The 20,766-nt window shown below is 36.8% G+C and overlaps 1 protein-coding gene across 1 annotated transcript in view; it reads right to left on the reverse strand.

Annotated features, from left to right (window-relative positions):
• Positions 1 to 20,766, reverse strand: part of MYO16 (myosin XVI) — a 257,006-nt gene that overhangs the window by 95,978 nt on the left and 140,262 nt on the right. The window contains exons 17-22 of the mRNA XM_065741050.1: positions 20,332 to 20,449; positions 19,521 to 19,592; positions 18,821 to 18,962; positions 8,590 to 8,662; positions 2,261 to 2,413; positions 1,469 to 1,669 (exon numbers count right to left, since the gene is read on the reverse strand). Coding sequence (XP_065597122.1) covers positions 1,469 to 1,669; positions 2,261 to 2,413; positions 8,590 to 8,662; positions 18,821 to 18,962; positions 19,521 to 19,592; positions 20,332 to 20,449 — 759 coding nt within the window. The remainder of the gene's footprint in view (positions 1 to 1,468; positions 1,670 to 2,260; positions 2,414 to 8,589; positions 8,663 to 18,820; positions 18,963 to 19,520; positions 19,593 to 20,331; positions 20,450 to 20,766) is intronic.

The following is a 20,766-nucleotide window of genomic DNA, read 5'->3' on the forward strand; positions in this document are numbered from 1 at the left end:
CAGCATTCGCTATGTGGAAAATCAGATAAAAAAAAGGTTGCTCTAATTACCTTTCACATAAAAAGCAGCAAAGCTGTTACATTTGTTTTAGCATTGTAATATGCATTCCTAATCAAAAGACTTTATTATAATCGCCCAGATTCTTGCTCACTGAACTCAACTTTTCTATCTCTTGCTAAGGGACCATTCAGGTGTCAGTTGTCTGGTTAAGCTGAAGTACCTGCAGTGTCCACGTGGCTTCCAAAGTGATTACTTAGAGGTCACACAGCACCACTGTGTAACTAAAAAGCCAGGTTCTGCAGGTTTTCCTGAGTTCTTAGGTTTTTCAAGTCACCTAACATGTAAAGTCATCAACCAATAACAAGTACATTCATATTTATGAACAATACAGTGCATTTGATCACAGTGTTGTAGATCCTAGGTACAGCAGCTGAACACAAATTCAATCTACCAGGCACAAAGCTTTTACGGGATTCCATCAGTGAAGAAACAGCTCATGAAATCACTGCTTAAGACCTGGAAAGTATGGAAGGACACAGAACAGTTTTTTCAGATGTAGAGACTGATTCCTGCAACTTTCAGTTTACATTCTCACCCGATTAAAGCAGAAATTTTTGAAAAGAGATAACCAAGAACCCCAATTTATTATGGCCCTACCACCTCATTGGCTCATTTCAAATAGTATACACTGAACAGAGAGAAGTGGCAGCAGATCACACTAAGGGCCAATCTGTCAGATTATAAGAAAAAAAATCACTATGCACTTAAATGTAACTATTTTGCTTGATTTTGGCTGCAGGCCATTGTGGAAGGAATGTGAAAATGTGAGTGTATTGGAAAGAAAAGGGTAAGAGGCCTATCTAACAAAACAGACTGTGCTTTTGCCACGAACACTGAAAAACATTCATCCTGTTTCACAGCCAGATTTAGAGACACGGCATATTCTGAGATTTCAACAGAAAAAAAAAAAGAGAGAGAGAAAAAAAGATATTTTAATTTTGATTACCAACAAAAAAAAAAGCATTTTTTTTTCTTAGAGCAGAATCATACTTGTATCCTATATGGTACCTATAAACACAGCACACAATCTACAGGGAACCTATACTGTTCTGAAATAACTTCAGAAAGCAAAGTAAAAGCCAACTAATAGGGCATTAAACATTTATGCCAAGATATCACAATCTTCCCTCTTCCTCATAAGCAGTGAAGATACAATTTAGGAGTTGGAATTATGTACACACAATCCTGCTAAAAAAGTCCAGTTCAGCATCTACGTATTCTGTAACACTACTAGAAAACACCATAGCGGTGTTTAGTGATTCTATACATGTACTGCATTGATGCTAAGCTGTCATCTGAAAATTCATCATTAGAAAGTGAATTGTTATTTACAACCAGATGTTGGACAGCCTTGCAGAATTTACTCTTTTTCATGAACTGTGTGTAACCAATCATTCAAAGAACTTACCCTGCCAGCATAATGCATAACAGTGAAGGTAGAGCCCTGTTCTCTTGGTGCAAGGTTGCCATTTCCATCTTTTGTGGAGGAATACACTGTATTTGTATCTGATGCATCCAGGTAAGACTGAACCCGTTTAGAAAGACTCTGTTCCACTGACCAATTAGATTGGCTTTCTTCATCTAGCATTGACAAAAAGCCTGATGGTTTCTGAAATGAAAAGGAAACTTTTCTGATTTTATGCAGCAGAATTCCAGTTGTTGCTTGTGTTGTACCTTGTAATTTAGCAGGAGAAACTGTAACACATCTTATGGAAAGAAAAGGGAAAAAATAATACAAATATTCTGTTAAGTTTCCAAAAGAAAACTGCAATAAACGTATGGAATAATGTTTTATTTGCCAAAAATTAAAATTACTGCTCATCTTTTAGGAAAGTGATTAGGCTATGTTTTTGTTATAAATTTTACTGCAGAAATTAGCTCCAGGGACAAAGAAACTGCCAAATTTACAACAGAGACTGATCACTACTATAGCTGCATCCAGGACATGGCATGATACACAGATGCTACACGTGAATCCATGTGGGCAATGACTTTCTGTTACATCTTCTTCAACCCTAGATTGTAACAAAGCTGTTACCGCTCAGGTTTTAACAGCAGCTAGAATGACTCTCTGTGGTTTCCTTGGGCCTGTAACTTTTTCAGTAGATTCATAAATCAGAAAAATACAGCAAATCATATTATTCTGAAATGTGCAATACGTATATAAATACACATGATAAAAAGTGGATCTGAAGACTACCTGAAAGAAAAAATCCAATACTGCAGTATGGTTTCCAGGAGAATACACAGTTTCTATGGTAACTCCTTCTTGTACGCATTCTGTTTGCTCTTGTAGGAAAAGCACTTCATTGATATACTGGTGTATCTTCTCATTGGTCATATTGACACACAGCTATTGCAAAACAAAGAAAACATGAGGATTAGAAGTCTACTGGATAATTAATTGGTGTAGAGTTTACTGCACATCTAATATTAAATTTGATGAAACATCATTTCACAACATATTATCTCTCTGTAGACCACAGATTAGGAAGACCCTAGGGAAATTTACATTTTAACAGCTATTAGTATTAAATTGGGAATAAACAGTTTTCTGTCTGCATAGATTATTGTGAATTCCTCATAAGAATTATCAGATACGACCCCTACCAAACAGTGCAAATTTATTCTAATTCCATTGATTGAAGTAGAGCAACTTTAAGTATAAACTGTATACGCTCAATATTCTTCTGCTGTGAATATTCAGAGAGAATACATAGATGCATTGTGCTTTTTGAAAAAAATATCTGCAGATTTGCTTAAGATCCTGATTATGTAGTTGTTTTATTATTAGCAAATATGTTCAAACCCTGCTTCCACATAGAAGATCACTGGAAGAACTCATTGGATCTTGTTCAAATAGATCATATAAAACACCTAGGAATATTTTACTAGATGACTCAAATTTATTGATACTGTAAGGGAAAATTGGCAAGAAGACAGTCTTCAATAGAAAAGTTCAAAGTCTGTGGAGATAAATAATATAAAAAACTCTCAAATATTTTCTTTGATTGCCTTTTAAGAGTTGTAGTGACGCTTTTCTAAAATAAATAGTTTAATACAAACTTTTTTCCAATTACAAACAGGTGAGGCTTGAATCAGCTTATTCTTTTTGTACTTTATTAAAAGTTCATAATCTTCAACAAAGTTTAATAACTTTGTTGAATAAATTTTAAACTATTTTATTACAGAAATTCTAGTGGGAAATTCCAACATCTCCTCCAATGGTGTATTAACTATCACTATGAAATTAAGAAAACAGAAACTCTTAGAAGGTTGGAAGACACTTCATATGAGGAGTCATGCAAGGAATGAATGCAAAAAGTCTCTTTTCACATTAAACCAGTCACATATGTCTTTTGGCCATAAACTGCATCTTCCACAAACAAACTGTATAAAAGCAATTCCACCAGCAAGTGATGTTAAAAACTATGAACTATTTAGATTGGGCATAAATGTACAGGCTTAAAAATCAGGTAAGGGAAAAGAAAATGATAAAAGAATAGAGAATAGTAGCTGCCTGAATTTTCCATCAACCCCTCATGCTAGAATAGCCACCTTGCACTTGTTCTACAATGAAGTAGGCTACTGTCAGTAACTGTAAGAAGAAACATGTTTTGTAACCAAGTGTCTGTTACTAATTGTCTTTACCAATTCATTAAAGTGCACACAAAAGACAGCTTCAAATAAAACCATTTTTTTTTAAAGCAGGATTTTTGTCTTATTTTGTTAACAGTGAAAATATAAATTGACTTGTATTATTTAATTATTTTATGGAAAGAGACAGCTTTTAAAACTTTGTGTCAGGCAAATATATGCTTGCTGCTTGCTTTCCAAATTCAAATTCTAGTTTCAAAATCTCTTCAGAAGACTATTTTACAAAGTATACATAACATTATACTCTTATACTTCACAGTATATGTAAAGCTTTGACACGACACAAACTGTGTATATCTATATTCACAAATGAGATCTTTAGAGAACCATTTAATTTTACCATTAATTAAATTTACCCTAAGAGAAGCTGGCAAAATCCTCATAAACTTATAAACTCACTGCTCTACCTCGCAGTGGTTGCAAGCCACAGCTCTGCAAAATGAGCACCAGGAGAAGAGCCAATGGCTGCTGAAAAGCAAAACACTCATCATATATTTCCCCACTTCAGTGTTTTATAAATCCCACTGGAATAAAAGGTGATAAACTGAAGGTTTTAATTTAAATGCTTGACACAGGTTGCTGTAACAATTAAAGCATCTGAAATAGAGAAATTTGATGAAAATGAGCGCTACCTTTGCTAACCTATCTTCTTTTGGTCTGTCATATGAATTTTGTAAAACAATGACATGTTTTCTGTCCAAAGATATGAAAAACTGAGAAAACCACATGTACTTAATTTCACCCGTGCAAACTGGATGTAAATATAGTAGTAATTATTTTTTACCTAAAATAGATGTTGTGGGAGTATTTCTAAGCATTGTACATTTGCTTAACTTTACAGAGTTACTCAGCATTACCAACAATGCCTCTTGTCATCAAATATGGCAAAGGTTGCCTTGCTGCCACTGATGGGCCCAGTTACTAGCCCCAACTCTGCTACCATGACCAAACCTTGGGTGTAGTTTCCTAGTTTCCAGGTACCAACATGGCAGGTGGCTCTCGCTGTTCTCTGATAGGGATGTTAAAACCTTCCTGTGCTTGGAGGCTGGCTGGACCATTACTCAGGAGAGGTACAACCAAAGAAGATTTATTTTTCTGCGTAAAATTAACTACTTGAATGCCCTTCAGATTGCCTGAATGCAGACACTTTTGTACTGACCTCCCATCTGCTATCACTGAGACTGTAATGACTGTAGGAAAGTTAATTCATATAACTTTTACCTATTCATGTCTATCTATCTCTGAAATAGGCAACACGAACTTACATTTAGATAGCTAGAAAAAGGCTTATGGAAAAGTAATTTATTTTAAAAAATATTTCATTATGACTGTTTTGGGCTAGAGAAGCTGACATAACAAAATCAAATGAAGTATCAGCAAAGTTAAGAAATAATTAAAAAGACTTACTAAACCTAATAATAAGTGCAGGCAAAAAATCCTGTGAACACAGCTGGGTTATACAAGCCCTTTTGCTTTACTGTAGTGACTTGAAGTGAAGTCTTGAGTGGAGCAGGCAATGAACTCTGCTCTAGAAGCCAGCTGACCGCAGTAGTAAGAGAAATGCAGCACCGTGCTGCCACAGGAGCCATGCTTCTCCACTGCTGCACACACTTTAATAGGCATAGAGTTGAATGAGAGTTAAGAGACACTGGACTGTTTCAGTCCTGACTCAGATAACTCACTTAAATTTCCTATGAAAAGAAGGTTACAGTATATACTTTACTCTGCAAACCGTAAGAGGTCTACAGTGGCAAAAGACCATGCAAGAGCTGAATACATTACTTAGCAAGAGCTAAATATTTTTTCAGTTTATTACTTGACTTAGACAAACAGAGAAGACTCTACTAGAGCCCATTTTACTTATAACTGCATTATTGTTTTTTTAATAATCTTCCACAACTACAGACCTTGACTACTCTGAATTTACACATGGGAAAGAAGTACTACTCTTACTACTCTACCATCTCATTCTTCTGACATAATAAACTCAGAAAGAAAAGGGTGTAGACCATGGATAAGATCTAACCTAGCTTTAAACATTATCAGAAGAGCAGTAGACATTTTCTACTTTTAGAGAAGAGCAAATTAAACAGTACACAAATACTGTTCCTCTCAAACAAGGATCCTAAGAAAACACTGAAAACTGACACTGCTATTTTTTGCAGAGCTCATCTGACCAAAGAATCACAGAATGAAAGGGACCTTTGGAGGTGACCTGGTCCAACCTTCCTGTTCAGCAAAGGCCACCTAGAACAGGTTGTCCAGGATCACTTCCAGATGGTTTTCAGTGTCTCCAAGGAGGAGACCTCATCACCTATTTGGTCAACCTGTGTCAGGGCTCCATCACCTACACAGCACAGAAGAGCTTCCTGGGCTTTAGAAGAAGCTTCCTGTGTTCTGGTTTGTGCACATGGCCTTTTGTCTTGGCACTGGGCACCATTGAGAGGAGCCTGGCTCCAATCTCTTTGCACTCTCTGTTTAGGTATTTGTATACAACGATGAGATCCTCCTGAGCCCTCTCCAGGCTGAGCAGTCCCAGATCTCTTACTCATCACAGGAGAGGTGCTCCAGTCCCTTCATCATTCTTGTGACTCTTTGTTGGCTTATTTCATATTTTCTATTAGAATCTCTACCAACTGACTTGATTTGAATCACCAGAAAGATTTACACATCTGCTTGGAACATCCCCAGACTGCAGCAATCAGGGGTTTTTATTCTTTCATGAAAGTAGTTGTAATATTTTTTCAAGAAAGCAGACAAACAGAATGCCTTGTCTTACACTAATTTGAAATCAAAGGTTAATTTCTGCCAAATTACTTTTGCAGTGCCATTTGAAAATATGTTAATCTAAATGAAATGAAAAAGGAATTCTTACACCTCCTTCACTGTTCAGCTGGTAGGCCCATTTACTGTTAACGTTCCGCAATCAAAGGCCTTGACACTGAATGTGTTTGTAGACATGATGCAATGCTTTGCATGAGGACCATATCTGGGCTGCAAGCCTGTTTATCAACAGAGTTAACGAGCCCAGGCAGGATACTGAGCTAGCCTAGACTGCTGCATAGCTCCTGTGTGCAGGCAGCTTGGGGTATATGTGTCCGCGTGATTACATTGCGCCATGTGGAGATACAATCTGCTTCTGTTTGCCAATACTGCAACCTATCGCTTCAGGAATCTGATGTGTTAACCACATTACAGAGTTGATATGAAAATGAACTTTGTAATTCCCTCACCACCATTCTGTCTTTTAAGGAATGCAATTCACCAGTTTCTGATGAAATGACCCACACTATTACTCAATATTACTCAACAAAACCCACTCAGTCCAAGTGGGGAGACAGTCAGCATCTCCTGATACATACTTATTTATTAAAAAATACAATAATAATTTAAAGCTGACTTTGAAATTAACATGTTTACTATGAAAAAATACTAAAACTACTTTTACTCATTTTCCTGTTGGGCTAACCTCAAGTATCCTCCGCAGTCACTGGACAGAAAAATATCTTTAAAAGCAGAATTCATGGTATTTTTTGTGATATCAGTCACAGACGTTATACATATTTCATGACAAAAAACAATGCAGAAAAGAGTCAGTGGAAAAAAAAAAACAACCAACCAACCATCAGTGTCTAAGTGCACTACTCTATTTTGAGATTTTTTTTAAATATCTAGAATATTTTATCCTTGTTAATCATCTGGTTTTATGGGATTAGTTTTGAGTGTGGACATATCCTTGGTCCATCAAAATGTTTTCTACTTTTTATTTTGTATTTTCCCCCAGAGCTAATATTCTCACTGAGTAAATGGCTATGGATATTGGCGATCAACTTTAGGCCAGTAAAGCTTTCAAGCAAGGCAGAACTGTAATAGCAAAAACAGTTTTGTGAGAGGGGAGCTGGAAATATGTTACTGTATTCTTAAATGTTGTTGTATTCTTAAATGTTATTTTGAAGACAAAAGTAAGCTCACCTTTTTGTGCTTTCAGACTTTTGAAACTATGTCTACATAAAATATGCTACACATACTGAACTAATGTGGCATGATGACATCCATATCATGAGAAAGTTGAGCCATAAAACAATGGATTAACTGAGATAAAGGGGCAAATTCTGATTTCAAACAATAATAGGTCCTTTTCTTCCTACTGCTCTGATTTTCTTCTGCAGAATGAATGAACAACAGAACAAAAACTTACACATCTCTTTTGGCATGCTGTGTACAGTTACTAGCATTTTCTGGAATATATACTTGACAAGAGTGCTCAGAGAGTAGTGTTAAAGGTAAGCAAACGGTTTTTCAGTTTAAAAAAAATGTTTCATTTTTAAATGGATTTTTAGGCATTCATTGAGCTAAGTTTAATTTATTTTCCATGGATGTAATTCAACTTTTTAAAAAGTCTGATGTTGAAAAGTCACGAAGAGATGAATCTGCCAGTGATGGCGCTTAGAAAAATGAAGCATTTTCATTCTTTTTTCTCCAAGGCATCTGAAGACCTTTTGGTCTTTATCCCAATCCAGTCTATTGTCCTCCTACTCACTGACCTAGCTGAAGGATTACTTTCAAAAGCGTGAAAACAGACAACATTAAGTACTTTCCTCAGGTTGTCTTTCAGTGTTGACACTACCCCTCTTTCAAATCATTATAATATATGTTTACCAGATTCTTTTAAAACGATGAATAACTCTGAAACTCAATAAAGCCTGGGTTTTAATTCAGACCTATACATACAGATAGGAAAAAAATATTTTATGATCAAGTTTTTGACCTTTGAAATTTATATTCTGATACAAACATTTGTTCTGGCTAAAAAAAGAAAATTTATCTTATGACTGACAGTTACAACGAATTCAGAAAAACAAAGCTATTTACCTGTTCAAAAGTATTCCTTTGAAATTCTTCAAATCCAAAAATATCCAGTATTCCAATTTCAAATACCTGGTCACTGAAAAAAAAACCAGCACATATTACCGATAATAAGAATTCAAACAAGAGAATAATATATCTGTTGTTCTTTACAACAGTATTTCTCTAGGATGAAAATGGCCTTCATTTCAAAAAAATGGTTTGAAGCAAACAGCAGACTATATATACAACAGAATAAAGTTTACCCACTAGTCTCTCACATCAAACATATAAATAAAGGATTGAGATTGTTTTAGCAGCTGTTTAGTAAAACAAATTAAAAAAAAAAAAAGAAGGGAAATAAATGCTTAGCTTTTTTAAAATCCTTTCTAAAGGTTTAGGTATCTATTCACTCAGATGAGGAATAGCCACAGAAGGGAAGCTTCTAAATTGTCTCGGTGCAGTCAGTCACCCTTTTCAGTTTCTATTTACCCAACAGCCAGAACTGCTCCTATTGAATGCACATCAAGGGAAAAAATATAAGGCAAAGTCCTCTGTGCCAGCATCAACCAAAAGCTCTGAGTTCCAGCTGCACAAGAGTTTACATCTCCCAGAAGAAAGAACAGGAAGGATTTTGGCATGAAGACGACAGACATTTCTTCTCTCTCTCTATATATATAAAATACCTGTTGACGGTGCATCATATTTATCATACACCTCTGCCTACACCCAGAAAAGGGCTTTATTTTGGGCCAGAAAGGTTTAGGGTAGGATAGTCACCTAGGATTTGGGTAGAGAAAATAGGAAAAGAACAAAGGTGCTATTACTCTCTACTTAGGACTAAGTCACTGTCACCCAGATCTGGAGGAGAACATAAGTCATAACTGGGAGAAAAAAAATCAATCTCTGGGATATCCTATTGCATGCTTTGGAAGAATTTGAGAACTTCATATGACAGAGCTGCAGTGGCTGAGTCTGAGCTTTTTCTTAGTGTATCATTAAAAAGAGAAAAACCTGTCAAAAACAGGTTGTAGTTTGGCTAAGAATGCAGCGTGAATTTCTACAGCGTGAAGTAATCTCCAAGTAAAATGAAAGACTTCCCATTATAGCCAATAGCTGTCTTGGAGAGGAATAAAATAGAAAAGGAAAAATCTTTCCATTCTTGAGAAAAGAAATGGACACTTTTTAAAGCAGATGAGTTTTCCTTTCTCTTTTACAACATAATTTGGAAATGTACATGTAACATGTAAATGCATGCAAATAATATTGTATCCGTCTGTTTCTGAGATCTACTTTTCCTTCCACATTTTTCCTTCATGTTCCATATTTTCTCTCTGTTCAGATTTTTATTTACACCACATTACAGAGTTAAAGCAAAAAAAAAAGATGATTCACTTCTCAGTACTTCACTATAGGTTTACTATAGTCAATATAAAATTACCATCATTACCATTCAACTGGTTGAGGATCCAGCAGCAGTGAAAACAAATCCCATAGAGCTTACAAAACAATAAAATAATAATAAAAAGTACTATAATCAGAAAACAGAAACCCCCAAAACAATAGTCCGAAGGAACTAGCAGAGCCTTCTTCAGAAATGATATCCATGAAATTTGTCTTCTTTTCCAAAGCATAGCTCAATGCACTACTGACTGTCACAAGTCTGGTTATATGCATAAATGTCAGGCATTGAGAGCTGTGTAATAGATCTTGCCTAAAATGACTTTCTTGGGCAAGAGAGGTTATTGTGAGGTTGATTATCCTCCAAGGAAATTTCTGCAACAAGAATATAGATATATCACTATCTCCTTCTCTGAGTGTGATCTAAATGGTATGCAAAATGGAAGCTTTATTCTCAAGTGTTACTGATCAGAGATGAATGTACATTCCTTGTCATAATGAGTTTTGAAAAAAAAAACACTTCTTCACTTCTCTAAAGAAGAATTAGACTTTTTCAAAACAAACTACCTGTGAATAATGTTTAAAGATCAGAATTATAATATTATTCAAATAGGTTTTGGGAAAAAACAAAAACAAAACAAAAACAAACAAAAAAACCCACAAACAAACAAACAAAAAAACCCAAACACTTTGAATTACTTCAAATTTCAGAATACTTGATATGATTTCATTCTTACTTTATTGTTATGTTATTTAGATATAGCCTTCCTCATAGAAAAGTGTAATAGGAACTGCTCTGTAATACAATAGCTGAAATATTGCTTTATATATCACAACTATTAAGATGTACTTAATATTGAAGGAACAGCTCATCTTTCTCTGTTTAATTCAGTGAATGGATCTGAGGTTGGATTCTCATTTGAGTGCCACAACCTTTATTTTGTCAAATCAGTCTTCCTTACTCTTTCTCAATAAATATGCAAACATTTGTATAAGGAAGAGACCAAACAAACTGACCTATGGAAACACTGTAAAACAGGCAAAAAAAAGAAAAAAACAAAAAAAAAACACCTGGTCCTAGTTTCTAGCACTATAACCTACTTCAATTAACATTCCTTCCGTGATAATTCTGAGAAACACCTTGATTTTCAGGGAGCTGCACCTATTTGACAGGAAAACACATCACCCTAACATTGTGCTGAACTCCACATGATAATCTTGGCTGTGCAATGTTAAAAGATGCATTCACTATATGAAAACCTTGTCAACTGGGCAAATAGAACAACAATCCATCTCCACTAGGATGGTGCTAACTTCTTCCTGTATTGTGACACTTAAATGCAAAATTTCACCAAGTATGACAGTTATTTTGTGTACTGGAATATCAACTATCAGGGGTAGGAACGAGATTTACTTTCAGGCCCCTTCCAATCTATGCCAATGATTATTCTATGATTATGTTTAATACTGCCTATATTTTGCAAATCAAATAGCAACAGACAGAGCAACATCAAAATTACATGTTTTATATGTAGTTACAAATTATTTGACTTTATTTTATCTGTCTTTCTGTCATCCTGTTTCACACTACCTCTCTCCTCAGAGAGTGGGTCCATATATAGTTTCTTGGCTATCTGTCAATCATACTAATTCCAACAAAATTACTTTCTTTAAATTAAACATAGCAGAGATTCCCAAAGCAAAATAAAACATGCATGATTCCATGTTTAGAAATGAAAGGGCATGCCACCTGCGTCTAAAGGAACAAATATTAAAAAGAGTATTTTTGTTCTGAAGAATTCCTTTATTTTACCCTTTTTTTTTTATGGTTGCTGAACACACTGACAATTGCCCTCATTATGTTTCAGATATTCAGTGTTTAATATGTGTAAATAAAACAGTTCTCATAAATTACTGGTGATCAAACCTTCAGATTCATGAGGTAACGTTCTGTGCTTATTTAGAAAAGAAGGTGACACTTCCATTCTATATGGACATGAAATTCAGTTATTAAAGTAGTAATTACTTTTACTGTATTATTATTATTGTTACTTCTTAGATTTCACAGTAATTTTTCAAATAAAAATTAGGAAAACAGCACCTTGCTGATATTTGAAGAATATTTCCATCTCTGACACAAGCACATAGCTGTGAATAGTTAAACATACAGTGGATGCTAACCATATCTGATTTAATTTTTGTGATTTACAAAAACAGTCTTTCAACCAAAAGTACTTTACAATGTCTTTAGTTCTGCCTTTTTCCTCAGAATGATTCCCACTGCATATTAGTTCCTCATAGACTAGAAACAACTTTTCATCTTGCACTCTTAACAGATGTGTTATGAAGAAATGACAAAAATTCTTGGTAGCTCCTAAAAACAACACATACACAAAATATCCTGTAGGATGATGTAACATCTTGGCAGACCACTTGTCATCCGTCATGAGAGACTTTTGACCTGTTTGCCATTACTCATATAGGTGAGTAGAATTCCCTTCACATAGTTCTGACCAATCATTTCAGACAAGTCTAATGTTTTTTTGGCTATCTGATCTCTGTTTTTTCATCCCAGATGGTTTTCAGCTCTGAAATCTATAGGATTCATTTCCATTGCTGCTTTTCATATTCCACCTACACAAAGCAGCAAGGTGAATTTGTTGAGGCTATATTATCTAAACAAGCCTTTTCATCTGCCTGGATATAAGGTTTCTTGATCTTCCTCTAACTTCTGCTAGAAGCAAGGAAGGACGCAAGTTAGCTTATGTCTCATCTGGATAAACCAGAAGCAATATTAGCTAATGAGGAAGTATTTCATGGATTAGGTAGGATACATAGCCAAGTCTTCAACTGAGAGCTGTTGCACTCAGGAACCTACCTAGACCATCTCAGATCTCCCGCAGGGACAGATTACACCAGCTGCCATAAATGCTGCTCTTGAACAGTACTACTCATGAGACAATGGCTTATTGTTCCCAGTTATAAAAGTTCTTCATCTCAACCAGCTACTGACAAACCAAACTTTTGAGAGTGATTTTTCTTGAGGTTTCTTTTTAAGATTCTGAGATTTTTGTGCAGACTTGGTGTAATTTCCATATCGCTCAGTCATTTTGTTCAACAATTGCTATTTTTTCTTTTAAAATTACCATAACCAAACATGAAAGGTATAGATAAAGAGCAGTTGGACACAGTGGAAAGAAATGCTAGCTCTACATCTGACAGACATTTTCTTGAATGACGTGACATGTATGGCAGGATATAAGACACATTTTTGCTAGCAGATTCAAGATCTATAGTTCTCTCATTAACAACGCATACACTACCCTGGCTCTTCAAAGCAGAATTTTTCTATAGTTTAATACGCAATGTTTTATGGCTCACTGAAACACTGGCAAAGATCCAGATTCAAGCAGACCTCAGAATATAGCTACACACAATGCTGTACTTGATGCTTTGTACTGCATGTATGTTTTAAAGTTTGCCCTACCTCCAAGTATAAAGACAATTCTCCTGTGGGCTCATATGTGGAACTCTCTTTCTGTCTCTCCTGCATACTCAGCATCCTTGTTCTGTGTCCAGTAACAGATCAATAAACATTTTAGTTTAGGCTCTGATTTTTTTTCTGAAGCTGGGCAGACTTCTGCTTCAGAAATATCTCACTCATTATCGTACTATAAATCAGATGATGTGTATCAAGACTTTTGAGAATGAGACTCCAGAGATCTTTCCTTTGCCCACATAAATGTTGCACAACTACTCTCTGCTAGTATTTGAATTTCACTGGGAATAAGATTACATAGAATACAGAAGCTTTCAGAAAATACAAATCCAGATATATTCTATGTGCTTTATTTGAAATAGAAATCAATGGCTGCCTTGGTAATACAGAGAAACTAGCTGAATGATAGCTTACTTCGCTTGCCTATAACATGGCATGTATATTGGCATTAGCCCTATTTTCAGGGCACATAAGAAAGAAACTCCTTGCAAAATAAATGATAAAACATAGTGCCTTCTAGTTAATAGCAGATAGGGAAGACAATATTTAGATATTCTAAAGCAAATCTAATTAGCTGTTTTTCCATCAGAAAACAAAAATATATTTCAAAAGAGTTCACAGGCATTCTTAATTCCTCAAGAATTTAAATCCCTGTTATAGAATGCATCAGGCATTCTTAGTAAGTCACCTCATGACACTGCATTACTACTGTTTGGATCACTAGATCCAACTTCCCTCAGGTGCAATCAAGTGCCTTGAAATGCCATGTTTATGCAACCCTGTCTGCCCTAGTCTCTTTTAGCTACAAACTGAAAAATCAGTATATTTATTTCCACTCTCAATTATATTTGAAAAGTGATGGCACTCAGGTGAAGTCCCTGGTGACTGGAAAAAGGGTATGATCACATCTATTTTTAAGAAGGGTAAAAAGGACGACCCAGAATATTGCTGACCTTCCAGCCTCACCTCTGCTGCAAAAGATCAAGAAACACATGCTCCTGGAAGCTATGCTAAGGCACATGTAAGACAAGGAGGTGACACAGAGAACCAGTAAGCTTCACCAAGGGCAAATCCTGCTTGACCAACCTACTGGCCTTCTGTGATGGTGTCACTGCATCAATGGAAAAGGGATGAGCCACTGATGTAATCTATCTGGATATAAGGCCTTTGACACAGCTCCCCATATGTCATGGTTTTATGATTTTTTGTTATTGGTATTCCACATCACAACATCATGTAGTGCATTGGGAATTAAAGTGTTAATGCTCCAGGTCCGTAGATCGTCAATAGTTCCTGGTATAACTGCCTCAGAAGAGAAGACCTACGTACTCCAGAGGACTTTGTGTAGCATTGCATTTTTCTGTTTTCTGCTCAGAGGGAAAGATAAAAAACATTCACTGTCATGAGACACAGGCTCTTTCCTTTTTCAGATCATTCTAGCAGCATGAGCTCCCTAGCCGTCCTGCCTTCAGCATTAGTGTAAGGCCTTCAGTTTCGGACACTATCTCTCTCAGTTTATTTATTAGCTTCAATTCTTTATTAAAGTAAATTATCTTTTCTCCTCAGATCATTGCCACTGCTTTGTTTTTAGGCCCATCTCTCTCTTCCCTATTTCCCAACCCCCTTCCCCATTCCCAAGGTGTAGGCCTGTGCGTCCCCCTCCTCATTCATCATGGAACTGGCCCGAACCAGCCCATAAACTATTGACACCATGACATCCTTCTCTCCAAATTGGAAAGATATGGATTAGATGGGTGGACTGTTTGATGGATGAAGAACTAGCTGCATGATCAAACCGAGAGAGTGGTGGTCAGTGACAAGTTGTGTCCTCCAGTGATCAGTGCTGTTACTGCTGCAGCTGTTTAATATCTTCAGTGCCATCAAGAGTAAGGCTACCTCACAACAACAACGAAGAGAATTGCACTAAAAACCATATTCTCTATTTGTGATGAAGGCTTTATTCCATCTGGTAAGTACTAACTGTGCAACTCTCTGACCAAGAAACAAAGTGTGGCCTGAAATCTATCAGCTTTACTTGGCAACATTAATTTATTTTGTTGGATCCTTCAGGTTTATTAAAACTGCATCAAACTGGAGATATAACCTGCTAATTGTTGGATTAACTCATATATAAAATAAATTTGAACCACACATCACAGATTTGTGCAATGACTTGCATTAATACAAAGTACATCTTAAACTGTGCTATGCCTTGATTTACTATGACAGGTAAATCAATACGATCAGGCTGTACAAAAGGAAGAGATGGGGAGTGTTTTCCTGTCTTAAGCTGGTGAATGCAATGCACTGAAATATCAATGAAGGAGACTGAACTTCATTTATGCTTTAAGTAAGCTATTTATCTTCGAGTTTTGAAATGTACCTCAAGCTGAAGTTAGCCTGCTAAAATTTAATGTCTTGTCAGCACTACCAATATATCCTGAGCTTGTTAGCTCCCATTAACAAACCTGAAATAAAAATCTTTTTCAAGCATAGGTATATGCAATATAAATATATATTCATATATATAGATATAACATTTTTCATTCTGGTCAACACGAAACCAGTACTGTGTTTTAGCTAGAACTTATATGGATGAGTTACTGAACAACAGACATACTCAACACCCTATTTTGAGAAGGTCATTCCTTGTTATAAACACAATATTTCAGATTAACATAGATCAGAATGTTGCTCATGCTTGATTGTCCATATGTCTGCAATTGTAAGAGGTTGTGCAGTCAAAAATAGACCAAGTAAATCCATTCAATGTTAGTGTAAAACCTTCTATTTGCCTCCAACTGGTGTTACACATAACCAAGGAAAGCACAGAAAGCTTAGTTTCTCAAGACAGCCTTTTCTGTTGGTTAAGCTTGTAGAAGAGAATATTATTTAATATCAACTGGACTACATATAGGGTAGAAATAAAAAAAATATTAAAAAACAAAACAAAACAGCAACAAAGTCTTCAAACTCTGAACATCCCTAAAAGAACACAGATAAATATTTATTCTCTGAAACCAAGACAGATGTGATATAAAGAAAAGCTACTTTTTCTTTTTTTACTAGTCTCAAAACTATATTCTGTGGATTTCCATTTATCAACAATGCCTAAACATCTGATTTCACCACTGAGGATAACGAAAAGGCTGAGGTTCTCAATGCCTTGTTTACATCTGTCTTTAAAAGTCAGAGCAGTTATCCTCAGGGTACTCCACTCTCTGACCTGGAAGTCTCAGCTGGGGAGCAGAATAAACACACCACGATTCAGGAGTAAACAGTCAGAGACCTACTACTCCAAATGGACTGCCTAAAGTACATAGGGCCAGATGAAATTCACCTGAGAGTGCTGAGGGAACTGGAAAAGGTGATAACAGCTGCTCTCCGTCATCTATTATCACCCCTTGTTGATTGGTGAGGTCCCAGAAGACTGAAGACTTGCCATCGTGATTCCCATCTACAAGAAGGGTTGTAAGGAGGATCTGGGGAACTACAGGCCTGTTAGCCTGACTTTGGTGCCAGGGAAGATTATGGAGGAGACTGTCTTGAGGGAGATCATGTAGCATGTGCAGGACAACTGGGGGATCAGGCCTACCCAGCATGGGTTCTTGAAGGGTAGGTCATGCCTGACCAACCTGATCTCCATTTGGTGGATGACGGAAAGGCTGTTGATGTGGTCTGCCTTGACTTCAGCAAAGCCTTTGACACTGTCTCCCACAGTATTCTCCTGCAAAAGCTGGCAGCCCACAGCTTGGACAGGCACACTATTTGCTGGGTAAAAAACTGGCTGTAGGGCCAGGCCCAGAGAGCGGTGGTGAATGGAGTTAAATCCAGCTGGTGACCAGACGCTAGTGGTGTTCCCCAGAGATCAGTACTGGGCCCTGTCCTCCTCAGTGTCTTTATTGATGACCTGGATAAGGGCTTTGAGTGCATCCTCAATAAGTTTTCAGATGACACCAAGTTGGCTGGAAGTGTTAATCTGCCTGGGGTTAGTGAGGAACTGTGCAGAGGAAACGGACCTAAGGGGTATTGGGCAATGCTTGGCTGAACATGAGCCAGCAGTGTGCCCAGGTGGCCAAGAAGGCCAATGGTATCCTGGCTTCTATCAGAAATAGTGTTGCCAGCAGGAACAGGGAAGTAATTGTCCCTCTGTACTCAGCACTGGTGAAGTCACACCCTGAGTACTGTGTTCAGTTTTGGGCCCCTCACTGCAAGAAAGACATTGAGGCCTTGAAGCACGTCCAGAGAAGGCCAACGAAGCTGTTGAGGGGTCTGGAGCACAAGTCTTATGAGGAGCGGCTGAGGGAGCTGGGATTGTTCAGTCTGGAAAAGAAGAGGCTCAGGGGAGACCTTTCTGTTTTCTATAACTACCTGAACGGAGGTTGTAGTGAGCTGGGGGTCAGCCTCTCCTCTCATGTAACTAGTGATAGGACAAGAGGGAATCACTTTAAGTTGTGCCAGAGGAAATTCAGACTGAACGTTAGGAAATACTACTTTTCCAAAAGAGTGGTCAGGTGCTGGAATGGGCTGCCCAGGGGGATGGTGGAATCACCGACTCTAGAGGTATTCAAAGAACGTTTAGATGTTGTATTGAGGAACATGGTTAAGTGGGAATGATTGGTGATAGGTGGACGGTTGGACTGGATGATCTTATAGGTCTTTTCCAACCTTGGTGATTCTATGATTCCATGATTCTGTGATCTCATACTTGATGTTCATTGGAAAGCTCATCTACACATGTGAGATGTTGATTCTTTGTTAATTCACATGCATATAACCATTTAATTAAATTAGGTCTCGTGTCTTAACTTGATACTTTGATTCTACTGAGATTTCTTCTTTTCATTGTTGCTGTTGTGGCTTGACTGCTACACTGATGAATGATAATTTGCATTTTTTTTTTCCTTTGAAATCACACTGGACAGCAACTTGCATTCATCAGTAAGTGAGGTTTAAACATTCACTTAAAAATCTTTGAGTATAATTGTTTTTAATAACCAATTATAAGGTCACTGTTTTAGGGAGAAAGAAATTGCATACTCTGCACTAACTAAATGTCTGGCAGGTATCTGCCTGTTGAAAGGCTTTATTCATTCTGTAATGTCAACTCTTAAATGACTACTAATTCTAACCACTGATAAAGATAACTGCATAAAGTACCATTTCCACTCGAGCAAGCAAATAAACAAACATAATACTGAGGAAGTCATGTGAAAAACCTGAGAAACATTTCAGTGATTTCAAAGATTCAAGTACCAGTGCTATCATAAAAATGTTAATGATAGCACTGTGTTTCTATTATGGATCTGGACTGGAATAGATAATAGCTCAGTCAATATATTGTCATGGTAATCCTACCTGTTAGCTTCATCCTGATTTTGGAGGTAGCAGTTGATTGTGTTGACTAGAAAGCTAAACAAACGACCATACAGAGATTTTGCCAAGAGATCTCGGTAAAAGTCTGCCATCTCTATAGTGTGTCTCCGTACTATCATGTCTCCTAAGACAAACAGCAGAAAACGGAAATAAAACACGTTGTAAAACTTAAGTAACTTTAGTTACAGTAAGTCCTCCCATCTTTTTTCACTTCTCTTTTGCCATACCTATATGTGGTGCAAGTGTTTTTCAGAAGTCTCCAGCGAAGACAACTGTTAACACAAGATCTCCAGATTGGAAACATGAACTTCTTTTTAATAGAAAAGGGTACACGTATTTCAGAGAGCTAACATTTTACTGAAAAGAACTTTTTCAAAACTCGTGTTTTTTAAAGACACTCCTGCTGACTTCAGCTCTTAGTATTAATATCAAATCTGTGACCTTGTCATATTTATAAGGTTCATCAAGCTAGGAGTCCATCTGTGTCAGACTATAAAACTGCTTTGCTCCATGTTATAAAGACAGTTCTAATTCAGTCTGACATATTACAAGGCAGATAATCCTGCATATTCCTAACTGGAGAAATACAAAACAAAAATTATCAGTTATAAAATTCTCAAATTGGAAGGACCAAAATGTCACCAAGCATGATCTATAAGAATATAACCTTGGAAAAGATTACCTTTAAAATACTGAACATCAGTTGTTAAGGCTGAAGCAAGCTCGTCCGGTGAAACTTGCAGCATGCCTGCCACTGAAATGAACAGAGAGTTTAAAGAAAGCCTGACTTGAGCTCCATAACGTATTTTTTATGACACATTTTCTTATGAGTTGTTATTAGTTGTTATTTTTTGAAAAGTGAAAGGCCTCTTACTTAAAAAAACAAGAGTTCCCTCATAGGAGTAATCAGAATTAATAAACATATACAATCGGATTACTATAATCAGCACTTTGTGAAGTTTGGAGTGTGACTGCATATTAAATTACAGCTTTCTTTCCTCTTGAAAGGTTATTCGGGACTTTCCACAGCACTTGGTAGACTTTGTCTCCTACAGGAGTTAAGGTATGCTGCTTATTGATAACCTCTATCCATAAGGCATTTGTTAGTGACCAGCAGGGTAAAACTTCAAAGCGTGAAACCAAGAGACCCTCTTAATACACAGATTTTGAGAGGAATTTGATTCAATGCAAATTGTTCAGCTGTTGACAAGCAGCACACAAGTGTTTTAAAAGCTGCACAAAGTGCCCTGTACAACTTCTTTCAACAAATGACACCATTACATTTGACACTGAATTGGATAATTCACAATACTAGCATTTTATTTAGTCTCATAAAAAAATCACAGTTCATAAAACGTCCAATCAATGGGGCACTGGCCTGCCCAGCAGCAGATGCTGGCTCCCTGGAGCTGGGTTTCCACCTATCGGTGGCTCAGCACAAGCTCCCAGCTGTGGGGTCAAGCAGTGGCCTACCAAGGGCACATCCCACTGACCTTGTTCCAGCAGCTGCAGGTCTGACACCAGCGCTGTTTCGGTGTCTGTCAGGGTCGTAAAGCGAATGTCCCCGAGATGTAGAATTGCTGAGAGAATCACAAACAGGTTCTCCACCTCCTGCACATGTTTCACGCACAATTAAAGATAAAGAAGAGATCTGTTGGGCACACCAGTGATAGGCAATGCTCTATAGAAACACACATTTCACAAGCTTATATATCACTAAATTAAAAAGTATGCATGAGAGAACAAGTAACAGGAGATTTGCATTTAGAAATCAAACTGGAACCTACTGAGGACATAAAATGACAAGATCACCCTTCTCAACTTTTGTTTTAATATAAATCACATCAGCTACTGAATTAAGAAACTTTTTCAAGAGCATGTGAAAAAAATACTGAACTCTCATTAAAGGAGGCTTTATTTCTGCAGGA

This window comes from Cyrtonyx montezumae, unplaced genomic scaffold (assembly GCF_038088225.1).
Source record: "Cyrtonyx montezumae isolate F1298 unplaced genomic scaffold, pur_monq_1.0 scaffold_3, whole genome shotgun sequence".
NCBI classification, from domain to species: Eukaryota; Metazoa; Chordata; class Aves; order Galliformes; family Odontophoridae; genus Cyrtonyx; species Cyrtonyx montezumae.